This window comes from Pygocentrus nattereri, chromosome 2 (genome assembly GCF_015220715.1).
Source record: "Pygocentrus nattereri isolate fPygNat1 chromosome 2, fPygNat1.pri, whole genome shotgun sequence".
NCBI classification, from domain to species: domain Eukaryota; kingdom Metazoa; phylum Chordata; class Actinopteri; order Characiformes; family Serrasalmidae; genus Pygocentrus; species Pygocentrus nattereri.
The window spans coordinates 36,877,772-36,892,704 of NC_051212.1; the positions used below are offsets into that span (position 1 = coordinate 36,877,772).

Below are 14,933 nucleotides of genomic sequence, written 5' to 3' on the forward strand. Positions count from 1 at the left end.
AGCAGTCTACACCGATATCAGGTGTATGAGAAATATAATGAGGTTTCATTACTGTGGGTCTCAGACTTTCTTTGAGACATGCATGCAAATAAAAAAAACCTGTTTGGTTTTTATGACATTATATGTTTCTGTCACTGACCAAATTACTCAAATCTGAGCTTTTCAAAAATGTACTCTGCAGCAACTTTCAAAAGCGCGTTGCATATAAAGTTTCATCAACACCACTGACGATCTTTGTGTGACACAAAAAGCTGTTAGTATTTTAGATATCCAAACAAGTAGTAAAAAAAAATGTACTTTTTTGTGACATTTCATGTTTCTATAACAACACTTGTACAACATTTCTTAAAAAAATAATGTTCACATGCTATAATTTGAACATGAGACAGACCATTTTGATTCTTTTTTATGATTTTAAAAAAGAAAAACAAATTATTGTTGCACATATTCAATAGATAATACAGATAATAGACAATACAATCTGTGATAACAATCTGTCTAAAACTAACTTTAAAAAGAAAAATCTGTTTTTTTGTTGGTTTATTTGGGAATAGAATAAAGAATACATGGATGTCAACTTTCTGTGGTTTATATTTACAGTATTTTTAGCCAGTTTTCAATGTTGTGGGACACCCACTGCCACCACAGAATGACCTAGATGTTTTTAGTTCTATAGTAAGGAGGTGTGTGAGGTCTTAGGCTCATTCACTGGTCCATTAAATGGTTGGTGCAGGACACATCCTGGAGTGCAAGTTCCTGCTGAAACTGAAGTATCTAAAAATACAATGTTTTTTTCCCAATACAATCCAAAATAATCTAGAAAGTAACTAAAACTGAAAGCAAACCAGGTTAAAAAACAAAAACGACATATAAAAGAAGCTATTATTATCAGTAGTAGCAGCAGTGCTAGTAGCAGTAGGAGTAGTATAAACTTGGTTTGTTTCTGATTTGGCTTTTGCACTTTAGTTTTTTGTCATGTCCACAAGATGGCAGCAGATACAATTATTTTACATTTAATTTCACAGATATTTCTGTTTATTTTTATTGCATTTATTTTTCATTGCAGGATATTTATCTTCATATTTGCTTGTTACCAAATGTTCACTTTAGCTATTTCCCTCGCCCACTGGTTTCAACTTTGTCTTAGAAACAGCTACTTGGCCTTATTATGGTGTTTATTTTGAAGACATTACAGTTTGACCCCCATAAAAAGAAGCGTGACTGCTTCATCACTATGGCAGTAAAAACAAGAGTAAGAGACTCTGAATGCAGTGTAAGCAGCGCTGGTCCAGAGTCCAGAGCGGCAGTCAAGTGTGTGAGTGGGAGATGGGAGCGGATGCACCTGACCTAAGGATCACACGGGCAGCTCACTTGTAGGGGATTTGAAACAAATGCAGTTAAGATGCCCTCTCTGAAGACGGTCAAGCTGGTCGGGTATGAAGTGCTGCAGTTCGCCTGTCTATGTGTGCCCATCTTTGTTGTTCTGGAGCGTTTTGCCTCCCTAATGCGGTTCGTGAGATCCAATGACACCACGGCCTACTGGCTGGTGGTGGCAGTGTCCGTAGCGTATGTGACCACTGTGACCCTGTTTGTGTGGGTGCCAGTCAAGTTCTTCATCCTGAAGTCCAGAGGCTTCTTCACAGATATTACGAACTGGTGAGTTCACATGACCCTTTTTGACCTTAACAATCTATGGAATAGAACGCAAACTGATTGACTGATTCAGGGTTTACCCTGGTCTTCAATGGTCAGGATCACCACAGAGCAGGTATTATTTGGGTGGTGCATCATTCTCAGCACTGCAATGACACTGACGTGGTGGATGTGTGTAAGTGTGTGCTGTGCTGGTGCAAGTGGATCAGACGCAGCAGTGTTGCTGGAGTTTTTAAACATTATGTCCACTCACTTTCCACTCTATTAGACACTCCTACCTTGTTGTTCCGCCTTGTAGATGTAAAATAAGAGACAGTAGCTCATCTGTTACTGCACAGCTTGTGTTGGTGTTGGATAATAATGTCACATTTATAGCAAATTAATAATTAGTTGCCCATCTAAATAATCACACTTACTGCAGTATAGTGCATAATGATAACACATAATGTTTATGTCAGGGGTGGGGCACTCTGGTCCTGGAGGGCATTTTTTGACTTACCCCGCTCTAGAGCAACTCATCAGCTAATTAGCAGGTTTGGTTGGTGTGCTGGACTCCAGCCCTGGTTTAGACCAAGACAGGGTTAATCTAAGGTTTATGGGAAAGCAGTTGAGCCAACATAACAAACACAAAGCCCTGGCCACTACAATACTTAAGTAACCTTCACCCCTAATCTACTGACCAGTAGAAAAGCCACTGGTGATCTCAGGTCAGCCCAGAACATTTGTGCAGCGTGTGTGTTTTTGCTTGTAAAAACACTACATATCTTTGGTGTAAATAATGTGTTAAATAATAACTATAGTTTCTTGTTTACTCTAAACGTATTGATGTGAGCTATTTAGATGAGCACTGGTTCAGCTCCTCTTCTTCTCAGTGCAGCTCCAGCCATCGCATGAATTAATTCAGTTCTGCCAGCAGCCACCTGATTTAACTTAATGAATTATAGCTTAATGAAGTATTGATTAGCTTCACTAACTGTTAGATTGCAAATGTAAACATTCAGAGGGGTTTGATGTGAAATGCTTGTTGTTTATAATGGTGGTGACAGGAACTCGGTATCCAAAGCATTTAAAGACCTAGCCATGCAGTCTCTGTGAGAGAATGGGTCGTTCAGTTCTTCCCTCCCAGAGATTCCACAATCAACCGTGAGTGGTATTATTGAAAAGTGAAAGTGTTTAGGAACCACAATAACTCAGCCATGAAGGCCCTTTTCTGTTCCAGCATGACTGTGTCCAAAGCAAGGTTCATAAAGGCATGGCTGGTTGAGTTTGGTGTGGAGGAGCCCTGACCTCTACCCCATCGAACACCTTTGGGATGAACTAGAATAGAGATTGCAATCCAGGCCACCTCGTTCAACGTCAGTGTCTGACCTCACAAATGCTCTTCTGGATGAATGGGCAAAACGTCCCACAGACAAACTCCAAACTCTTATGTATATATGTATTATAAACCACTTAATTGAAATTGCCCTATTATTGATGTATTAGTGTTCCTGATGAGTTTAGGCTGTATCAGAGATTATTAAATAAGCCTTCATTTAATATATTTACATTAAACTCTGTGCTCTCTCAGGAGACCTGTGACACTCACCTATGTGCTTCTCAGCACGCTACCATGTTTTGCCATTCTTCTGACCAGCTCGAAGGTAAAGAATTGTTCAGACGTTTTTAACTGACCATCTCACTAATCAATACTTCAGAATTGTTAGCTTCCAAATGACTCAGAAAAGAATGTACATGTTTATAAAGGTGTGAAATGTATGTTTAAAAGCCTTTCTTTCTTCATACTTACAGAGGTAGAGGAGCACATGTGACTCTGAGCTTGTGCTGAAGGCACTTAGTAACCCACACAAAAACAACAGGTTTACCATTAACTCAGTTAGGTGTGGAATGCCAATGGTTTTCTATTGCAGCCAGAGAAAGGCTTTGATTATGGCTGTTTAAGGTCACATGAGTTTGTGAATGACAAACTTGGCACAATCCCTTCTTTGATGTGACTTCATACATTTTTAAAATTAGTTTTCAGCCTGTGTGGTCTTGAACTCTCAGTTTAAAAGACCTCATATCAGTGGAACTTCTTTTCTCAGTGCTTTATGTTTCTGGCCTTAATCTTGAACACTCTGGCGCTGGTTGCACTAAAAGGTTTTTAGTGTTCATCCTCACTCTGCATTCTCTCCTGAGACCTCCAGTCCTGTTTGTGTCTGGGCAGGTTCAGGTGGACACAAGGATTTTCTATGACGTCTTCACTGAGCTCCCTGTCTCACTGGTACTGTTCGCTCTCATCTGTGTGGACATCGTGGAGAGGATTCGTCCATATCACCTCAAAGGACAAGGTAATCACAGGCACTACATTTCTGACCAGGCACCAGTTTTTTTTCCAGTGGTGATACTGGCAAGGGTGTAACGATTCTCCAAATACATGGTTTGGTCCAGACCTCAATTTTTGAGCCATGGTTCGGTTCATACCATTGTTCTGGGGGTTGGAGGGGGATAAATAAGAACATTTCTGGGTTTTTATTACTGTCTAAATGTTGGCGCTCATCAAGAGCCCACGAGTTCAACTTCTGGTAATGCCACAGCCATCTGTGGCTGGGAGTCCATGACAGTACAATTGGCCTCGCTCTCTCTGGGTGGGTACGATCATCGCTCAGCCCGATGCTAGTCGATGTTAGCTGATGTAACAGAACTCCTCCAAGTGTGTTAAGCTGTCCAAGGACATTGCGTTGGTGGCAGTTTGAAAAGATGTGTTGGCATTTGACAGTTCTTGGAGGAAGCCTGTGCTAGCCATCGTCGTCCTAGTGCTGGTGGCATCATGCGATTGGGGGAGTCCTAACTAATGGGTGGAAATGGACATGACTAAATTAGGGAGAATATTTGAAAAAAAAATTGGAACAATAAAGAAAAGAAAACTGATGTGAATGCACTTGTGGAGCATTTCTTGCTGCCTGAGGAAGTTTTGTAAAACATTCACGACAAAGCGTGTGTTTTGTCTACAGCATGATTGCCATCCCTAAACTCCACTGGATAACCAAAATGTTTCCCACACTACTGACGGGAATGTGCCTGGAGGGTCTGCAATCTCAGGCTTATTCATTGTGTGCTGATCAAACTAGCTTTTACCACAGGTAAAAGCACGAATGGAACATAATAGTCACATGACACACACACAGTTTACTGTAAAAAATTTACAGCTCACCCTGAATAATTTCAGGCTGCCCCAGCAGCGGTGGCAGCGAATTGGGTTTGGGGAGGAGGGGGGATCATAGTGCTGTCCTCTGGAACCACAACACGAGACTCTGGACGTTTGTATCATGGTTTCAGTCTCGGTTTTAGAATCAATACACCCCTATTAAGTAAATTGTCTGAAAATATGCCTAATATTTTATAGGAGATTAGATGCAAAAAATCTTTTATTTATTTGTTTATTTATATATTTATTTTTTTCTATTTTTTTATTTTATTTTATTTTTCCCTGAAATCCACTGATGTGCGTTTATGTCCAAAAGCTTTCATAATTATCCCTTTGTCTCTTAGCTTTTTATTGCACCTAACTAATTTGCAGTCCATGCTGACTGGCGGACCCCCTCACAGTCCAGGCTGAAATGTATAGAACTAACAGTTAAATTCAAACTCCAGCCACGTCTTTCAAACAAGTTCTCAGATTAACCAGATTTTTGCTCCAAACTAGCCTGCAACACATTTAAATACAGCAAGAAGGTAGACCTTCTGGGGGTCCCTGAGGACCGTTTTGAGAACCACTGCTTTAGGAGGCTCCAATGATGCATTAAAGGGCACGGCGTGTAATCATTTCCTTCACATCTTCCACTCCAGTGATCCCTGGCCGATGCTACAGGGCTTTCTAAATGTTGAAAATGTTCCTTCACACATGATGACAGATTCCACTGGTTTGTTTTTTGCCTTCACCCTACAAGTTGTGCCCAGACCAAACACCACACATTTTCAAATTATGCTCACAAAACAGCAGCCTGATCACTACTTCCATCTTTCAGAAGGTGAGATCTTGCAGAATATCTCATGCAAATGTGACTTTAGACCAAAACCATTACTGCAGACAACAGCAAGGCACTGATTACTCTGATTATTATGTGTGAATTGAGCTGTGTGATGATGAGTTGATGTCGAGTCATACATTTTTAACAAATAGAGCCAGACTGTTGTAGATCAGTGGGGTAAAGTTTGAATTATACACCCTCTATGCCACAGCATAATCTGGAAAAATAATCGTTTGAGGCTTGCCTGAAATTGGGACACAAGGGGTTAATCAAAATTTGGCTGATGGTCCTGTAGTGTGGATCAGACATAACTCTACTACAGACTACTGTCTGCAGTAATAACACTCTTTATCACTTCAGTGACAATTGGTAGTCAGTCTACTCTAGGCAGACAGGAAGGGCATATGTAAAGATATTCATCTTTGTGACATCACAACCATTACAAGCTATCTGTGAAGCCAGTGTCTAAATATGGACACAGATTGTAAGATATTGTTTAGAATTTTAACAATGTTTTATACTATTAAACTTTTATTTGAAAAGGGCAAAGAAAATGTGTTTTTTGCTGATATAAGCCCTTTTGGTTGAATTTACCATTAACTAAGAGATTTGTTTATATAAATATGATGTTCTTGATATTAGTATCCTGAATTTGAATGTACAACCCCAATTCCAATGAAGTCGGGACGTTGTGTAAGACATAAATAAAAACAGAATACCATGATTTGCAAATCCTTTTCAACCTATATTCAATTGAATACACTACAAAGACAAGATATTTAATGTTCAAATGGATAAAATGTATTATTTTTTGCAAATATTCAATCATTTTGAATTTGATGCCTGCAACATGTTCCAAAAAAGTTGGGACAGGGGCAACAAAAGACTGGGAAAGTTGAGGAATGCTCAAAAAAAAACTGTTTGGAACATTCCACAGGTGAACAGGTTAACTGGAAACAGGTGAGTGTCATGATTGGGTATAAAGGGAGCATCCCTGGAAGGCTCAGTCGTTCACAAGCAAGGATGGGGCGAGGTTCACCACTTTGTGTACAACTGCGTGAGCAAATAGTCCAACAGTCTAAGAACAATGTTTCTCAACATGCAATTCCAAGGAATTTAGGGATTTCATCATCTACAGTCCATAATATCATCAAAAGATTCAGAGAATCTGGAGAAATCTCTGCGAGTAAGCGGCAAGGCAGAAAACCAACATTGAATGCCCATGACCTTCGATCCCTCAGGCAGCACTGCGTTAAAAACCGACATCATTCTGTAACGGATATTAACCACATGGGCTCAGGAACACTTCAGAAAACCACTGTCAGTGAACACAGTTCATTGCTCCATCTACAAGTACAAGTTAAAACCCTGCCATGCAAAGTGAAAGTCATATATCAACAACACCCAGAAACGCCGCCAGCTTCTCTGGGCCCGAGCCCATCTGAGATGGACTGGCGCAAAGTGGAAAAGTGTCCTGTGGTCTGACGAGTCCACATTTCAAATTGTTTTTGGAAATCATGGACGTCGTGTCCTCCAGGCCAAAGAGGAAAAGGACTGTCCGCATTGTTATCAGTGCAAAGTTCAAAAGCCAGCATCTCTGATGGTATGGTGGTGTGTTAGTGCCCATGGCATGAGTAACTTTCACATCTGTGAAGGCACCATTAATGCTGAAAGGTACATACAGGTTTTGGAGCAACATGCTGCCATCCAAGCAACGTCTTTTTCAGGGACGTCCTACTTATTTCAGCAAGACAATGCCAAGCCACATTCTGCACGTGTTACAACAGCGTGGCTTCGTAGTAAAAGAGTGCAGGTACTAGACTGGCCTGCCTGCAGTCCAGACCTGTCTCCCATTGAAAATGTGTGGCACATTATGAAGCGCAAAATACGACAACGGAGACCCTGGACTGTTGAGCAACTGAAGTTGTACATCAAGCAAGAATGGGAAAGAATTCCACCTACAAAGCTTCAACAATTAGTGTCCTCAGTTCCCAAACGCTTGTTGAGTGTTGTTAAAAGGAAAGGTGATGTAACACAGTGGTAAACATGCCCCTGTCCCAACTTCTTTGGAACGTGTTGCAGGCATCAAATTCAAAATGAGTGAATATTTGCAAAAAACAATAAAGTTTATCCGTTTGAACATTAAATATCTTGTCTTAGTAAATTTGCAAATCATCGTATTCTGTTTTACACACCATCCCAGCTTCATTGGAATTGGGGTTGTACATGGTTATGACACTATAATCCAGCTTTGAATGAGGGTTTAAAAATTCCTGTTGTATGATCTCTCATGGGCAGCTGATGGTTTAGAGTCGGACTTTGACTTGCCTGGGCCTGTGCTGACTCATCTGGAGCAGGTGTCCTCTGTGTCTGCACAACTTCAGCAGGCTAATGGAGGCGAGAATGGCTCAGCACTGAGTCCGGAGGTCAGGTGTGGGTCAGTGTCAGGACGCTGCAGAGGTGTGGATGGATACAGCGCGTCCCACTCATCAAGCACGGCCTATCTGTACTCCCACTCTCACTTTGGCTCTCATCGGATCTTCTGGGCCAGAGACCCTCGGCACGAGCTCTTTCTGGACATCTTCATGTTCTGGATGGACACAGTGGAGATGGTCAGGGTGGGTGGGATAAGGGAAGTCTTCTACTCAGGCTGGATCTTCCCTGTTTATATCCTGGCCTTTATCTCTACACTGCGTGTGGTGGTAACTCCTAACAGTCCTCTGCTGGCTTCTTTGGGTGTCCTGTCTCAGGACCTGCCCTTCCTGGTTGTACGGATCTGCCTGATAGGGGTCTTTGGTTTCGTGACTCCGCTGCTATACGTGATGAAGAACCTGCTCATCTGCCTGACGTTCGTGTACTTCTTGCTCATGACCAAGTTGAAAGTGTTCAGCAGAGAGAGCATGTTTTGAGGCCCTGGAGAGGCTTGATTGACCATTTTCCGACCTCTCTCTAGCTCTGTTTTAGCATTAAACAAGCCGTATTGGTATCGCACCTGAATGAAACAGTTGTGTGCAAAAGTTTGGGCACCTCTGGTACATGATTTTGCTGGCTGCAAAGTGAAAATACGTGAAACATCCTGTACAGAGAAACATATATTGTGCACATTTAAATGCACAGTTACTGTTTATTTGATGAATTTAATGTATTGGAACTAAACTAACACAAAATGTGGCCAGTGCAAAGGTTATAGCACATTTTTATTTGTTTTCAGTATATTAAAAAAATGGAAATTGTTCTTTAAAATGTACAGAAAATGCTGTATCTTCAAAACACCCACAAGTATCTCCATTTTTGTCCATTTTGATTTTTTTTTACACCATTTAAACCAGACAGCTGTTTTACAATGTGTGAGAATATTAATGGTGATTGGAATGTTCATATAACTTTACATTAACTTACAGTAAAAGTTAAAGGTTAAAAATGTTGCCTTCTAAAAAATGACTATGTATATATTATATATAATATAACATTATAGACAATATTTATGCCTTTTGCTTTAGAGGAAGTATTAACTTTTTTTCAGAACTCCAACAAAACAAATAATTTCACCAAATATCTGGACACTTTAGATTACACGTAAAGAGCCAGTGTGGTTGCATGTTTTCATTGCAAAGTAGCAGGAGTACGCCTGATTCCACACAAACACCAGGTGGTACTTCTTGTTCTTGCCCAAGCTGAAGGTGTCCAATGGAAGGAGCATGTTCTAGAGAGAGCTCCAGAGAAATTTTTGTTTGCATTTGTTTGTATTCACAAGCAAAAGTTTGGGTGCCCTTGGTCAAGGGGATAACAGAATTACACCAAATGAGTACACATCCACTACACAAAGCCACATTTGGATGCATAATTACTGTAAGTTTAACATATTAACATGAGCAAAGGTTATGGCACAGCTCAGGAGGTTTACTTCCAATCCTAATCTTACACACCTGATCCAGGGAATGAAGGTCTTGAGGGGGATCTGAATATTGGAGCCAGGTGTGCTGGATCTGAAACCCTCCTTGGTGGTCTCTAGGACCAGGCTTGAGCACCCCTGCTGTAGAGGATGTAACTTGGCAAAACATGCCATTTGACCAAGGGTGTTCAAACTGTTTCATACAAATAAAAATGATATATAATGAATGGTAGAAATGAGAAGTTGGAATGAGCTGTTCAGTTACTATATGCATTTTTAGGAACATTGTTCACCAGATGTGTCTAGCTGTTTTTCAGTAATATAATAATGTTTTTCTTTGTAAATACAGAATCCTGAAAACACATTATGTAGTTCTGAATATGGTAAAACCACAAACTTGTATGTTGTAAATACAATACACTTTCTTTCTGGATGGTCCAGAGGTTTGTTTTCTGGTGGTGGTGTTGGCTGGTGCCAAGAAAGGCCACAAAGGTTAAGTGTATCAGCGGTCGTTAGTAATATATAAATAATTATAATGAATGTGCCTATAAAACTGTGTAGAAGGTACTTTTACTACATGCTGAGCTGATGAATTATGAGGACGTTATACTGCATGCAGCATTGCTCAGCTTTCTGTATAATGTGTTGACCTAATGAGAATGAAGGTAAAGGTGGCTGTTAAGAATGAACATGAGGTTTTAACAGCAGAACATGCCTTTAGTCATCTAATATTTCCATAGCAGTTTTTCAGCAATGGGACAGACCTTTCACAGGATTTACCATGAAGACTGCCTACTGGGGGTGCAGGTGGATAATTGCACTGGGTCCCGGGTCCAGGGGCTCCAGCAGTGATTGGGTCCACAGAATTTTTATTGGGCCCCTTCTGTAGCCATCTGACAAAGTGATCCACAATGCTGTTTATCTGGCTGCCAATTTTTATTTTTTTTCCAAAAACACTAACCTTAGAATAAAAACAGATAAACAATGTATGTGTGCTAGTTTAACCATTTTCAAAGTTCTCCTCGAGGAACACCAGTATTTATTCACCATCCAGCACCTAGTTTTTTAAATCAGTTCCTACATCAAATCAGATGCTGCTGATATAGCAGAGGGAGCTACAGAGGTTAAACTGACCACAATAAAGATGTTATCTCGACAGCTGAAAGAAGTGTTAGAACGCAACAGGATTAAAGATATTACAAAGCAAAACATTTCATTTTTGATGAAAAATAATCAGTCTTGGCGACTGGCTGTAAGATGTACAGACGGCTGTTTGCTCATTATCCTCAGTGTTCCACCAGACACACCCCCTCCAACAACACTGTCTTCTTGCTGGCTCATCTGTTGATGCACAATCAGTCATCCTCTAGCCCCTCATCAGTGGTCAGTTTCTTCTTTCAGCCACTATTCCTGGATATTTTTGGTGACCCACTCTCAACCTAGCAGTAACACTGACTACAGACACGCCACCGTTACACTCACATAACCTTACATATCAATGTCGCCGCTGGGCTGAGAATGATCTACCTTCTAGATAACATCAAAGAAACAGTCCAGAAACTGATGAATGATGAATGGAGTAGAGGGTGATGCACTGTGCAAAGGTATAGTATCTATTTTTATGAGATCAATATTATAAAAGCATTAAAAAGGTCATTCGTAAGGCCATTGGCTCATACAGGAGAGTACATCCCTCTATTCGACTGGTGTTGGATATTATATTCGCAGAGTTTTTTGCAGTAGCTTACTTGCTTCAACTGATTTACCTCACAAAATATCTGGAAAGAAGTAACACAGCCAGCAATAGAGTAGCAATACAGTGGGATAGATCAGACATTATCGCCTGTGCCATAGAAATCCATCTAATTTGCTTTCAAAAACATCAATGACTCCTGACAGTCATCAGCATCAGTGGCTGTGTCTAGTTTAAAGAACAGGAACAGTGACGTCTTTCAATTGATGTTTACTGCTGATTCTTTCTGAATAAGTTACTGAAAAAGACTACTTGGTTTGGTAACACTTTCCATTGGTAACAAGAGTTGCAAATTAATTGATAATTACATTCTACTGGGTCCTAACAGAAAGTATAATGGTCTAGGGCTGTTTTTCAGGGTTTGGGCTCAGCCTCTTTGTTCCAGTTCTACAGTTTGACGAGTTTGGTGTGGAGGAACTCCAGTGGCCTGCACAGAATTCTGACCTCAACCCCACTGAATACCTTTGGCATGAACTGGATTGTCAATTGCAAGCCTGGTCTTCTCATCTTACATCAGTGCCTGACCTCACAAATGGTCTTTTGACTGAATGGGCACAATATTCACACAGATCGACTCCAAAATATTGTGGAAAGCTCTCCCATAAGAGTGGAGGCTGTTTTAGCTGCCAAATGCAGCGGGGTGCAATCCATATTAATGCCAATGGTTTTGGAATAGGATGCCCCAGAAGCTCAAATGTAAGGGGCCAAGTGTTCGTATACATTATAGTAGTGTACATTTCCCAAGAAGTAAAAAGTAAAGTAATTCCATGACATTCTGAGAGAAGCAATTAGTAGCTTACTTTGAGATCACTTTTTTGGAGTAACTATCTCAGCACTTCCCACAAAAGTAGATCGCAACACATGCTATTACAAAAACTGTAGTGTCTCTGTATGTAACTAGTTCAGCAGATGTGATGGAACACTCTGAGACTTTGATTGACCAGCCAAATCCCCAGACCTCAGTCAAGGCCAGAAGACATAGTAATAATAATGATATTATTACTATAATAATAATAATAATAATAACATAGTAATAAAAATGAAAGTTCAGCTCAAGTCAAAATGATATAGTAACTGATTACATGGCTTTTCCTGAGTTAACTCAACTGTTGAGTCAAAAGTTCTCTTGATTTTTTTAGTTCTGAATCTCAGTTTAAAATGAACTTTTTTTATATTCCACTTTCCCACTAACCAGGAATCTTTCCATCACACAATCCTGCTAGACACTTTTCATTTTGGGTACTCACTTGTGGAATGTTCAAACTCACTCCTGTTGGGGTGATGGCTAAGACCACTGTACCACTCAGGAACACATGAAGCAGCTCAGATTTTGTGTCTACAAATGTTTAATACACTGGAGAAAATATTTGTTGTTTTAACTGTAAAGCATTGCGTAGTCTCAGGTGGTGCAACTGTCTAATAATTCATCCTAAAATCAGGAGATTGTGAGTTTGAATCCCAGCAATACCACAACTGTCCATATGTGGAAGGTGAAGAGGAAAATATGGCAGATGGGACTGTGTGAGCAGGTTTGCCAGCTAGTGGGGAAACTGAGTAAATAAAATTTAAGTTCAGTTGTGTTTTTCTAATTAAGACGCAGACCTACAGCAACAAGTTGAGTCAACTCAAGAAAAGCCATGCAATCTATTACTAGATCATTTTAAGGAAAGCAGACCTCTCATGTTTTACAGTGTTGAATAATTCAAGTGTTTTGTGTACAACAGTAACTTTGAATGAATTCTATAGTTCATGTTCCTGAGTTTCACATTAAGCATAATGGGGAAGGGCTGCAGGTGAAAATCGGAAGGTGAAATCCAGTAAAAAAACATTTTATCCTGTTTGCTGGTTGGTAGCCATGACCTCTGAGCTGTTGACCATCCTGTGTCATCCTTTTCTCTTCTGTCATTTTCATTTTCATCTACTCACTGGCCAATGAAGCATGATCTGTGCCGTGAGATGAAGTGTTAAAAGCCGCCTCTGAGAGGGGGCGCAGCCACTTGACTGTCTGGTGGGAAAGAGGCTTAATTCGAATTCATTCAGTTTAAACCTCCCAGTCAGCATATTGAACAGATGCAGCAAATGAAATTATACATGCTCTCGCCCTCCGCCTCAGTGAGAGACAACAGAGAGAGAGAGAGAGAGAGGACGGGGAGAAAGGACAGACACCCTGATACAGTACACAGATAAAATGAATGAGCTGATAAACAGGAATGACAGAGGAAAGACAGAGAGAGAGAGAGAGACAGAGAGAGACAGAGAGAGAGACTATAAAGCTTTGGTGCTGGAGCCACATTTAAATTCAAGCAGTGTGAGTCCTGCGCTACCTGCTCTGCCACGTCGTATAGCAACAGAACGAGAACTACAGAGAAAGTAGCTACGGACACAGCTCTCACCATGTGGAGTTAAGCTGATCACAGAGAGAGAGAGAGAGAGAGAGAGAGAGAGAGAGAGAGAGAGAGAGAGAAATAAAGAGAGTGGTGGAGAGAGACAATTAAACAGGAGGAGAGAGAATAGGACAAAGAAAGCAAGAGAGGCTTAGAGAGAAAGAAGAAACAGACAGACAAAGAGGCTTGGAGAGAGAAAGAAGCATAGAGAGAGAGAGTCTATATAGAGTCTATATAGAGAAAAGGTAGGGACATAGTAGGGAGAGAAAGAAAAGCATAGAAAGAGAAAGAATGGAAAAGAACCAAAGAGAGACAGAGAGGCATAGAGAAAGCAAAGGAGGGAGGCATAGAGTTAGAGAGGGACAGTAGATTAAGAAAGAAAGGAGGAAAAGAAAAGAGCAAGAGAGGGGGAGGGAGAGAGAGATAGGGAGATAGTTGAGAGGGAGAGAGAGAGAGAGAGAGAGAGAGAGAGAGAGAGAGAGAGAAAGAGCGCAGTGTGTGGACCGAAGCTTCTGCCTGAGCGGACTGGAGACAGGGCTGAGACGTGGCTGTGCTCTGGGCTGTGATTGGCCGGGATGGGAGGGGAGCGGCTGACGCAGGGAAAAGTCCGACGGGAAAAATGACACTTACACCGTCGCGTATCAATCCTAAACTCTGAGCCAGGATGTGCGCGTGAGTGTATGTGACGAGGGGTGGTGATAGGGGGTCAGGGAGGGGTGTATGTGTGAGTGTCTGTGAGTGTATAAATAAGTAAAACAGCAGGCTCTGATCAGGATATACACGCGACACACTCACACACACCTGAAGCTAGTGCCTGTGGAGTCCCCCAAGCTTTGAGGAGGAAAAAAAACAGACTAAAGAGGACGCGAATGGTCAGTTTCTGAATGGAACTGTCTGCCTGTCGACATCCACTCACCTGCCAGCAGAAAGCTGAAGATGCTGGAGGAGTCTCCACTCTCGTGGGTGAGATACAGGCATGAGCAGAGCACGTATGGACAGGGCAGACACCTGCTGTCCCTCAATGCTTGATAGACCTTCCTGCTGGACTCTCTGAGCTGAAGTGACCTGCGGCTTTCCTTGGCTGTCCCCTTCATCACGACCCTCTGGATGTGCTCTTGATGTATTGCTGTGGTCTGGGACACTGGCGGAGAGTACAGTCCACCTACGTAAGTAACCTGTCACCGGATCGTGTGAGCAGGAGGACGAAGGTGACCAGTAGAGTGACATCACTTTATATCAAA

General features: G+C 41.3%; 2 protein-coding genes across 3 annotated transcripts in view; both read left to right on the forward strand.

Moving 5' to 3' along the window:
- The first annotated feature begins 1,311 nt into the window (after positions 1–1,311).
- Positions 1,312–8,808, forward strand: si:dkey-32m20.1 (transmembrane protein 236). Its single transcript, XM_017714172.2, has 4 exons — positions 1,312–1,656; positions 3,224–3,296; positions 3,860–3,983; positions 7,962–8,808. The coding sequence occupies exons 1-4, from the start codon at positions 1,403–1,405 to the stop codon at positions 8,570–8,572; spliced, it is 1,062 nt and encodes a 353-aa protein (XP_017569661.1). The 5' UTR covers positions 1,312–1,402; the 3' UTR covers positions 8,573–8,808.
- A 5,605-nt stretch (positions 8,809–14,413) lies between these two features.
- The window catches only part of cacnb2b (calcium channel, voltage-dependent, beta 2b), a 63,887-nt gene continuing 63,367 nt past the window's right edge, over positions 14,414–14,933 (forward strand). For both annotated transcript variants that reach the window (XM_017714185.2, XM_017714186.2), the window contains exon 1: positions 14,414–14,858. In XM_017714185.2, coding sequence (XP_017569674.1) covers positions 14,811–14,858 — 48 coding nt within the window. In that variant the 5' untranslated portion in view covers positions 14,414–14,810. The remainder of the gene's footprint in view (positions 14,859–14,933) is intronic.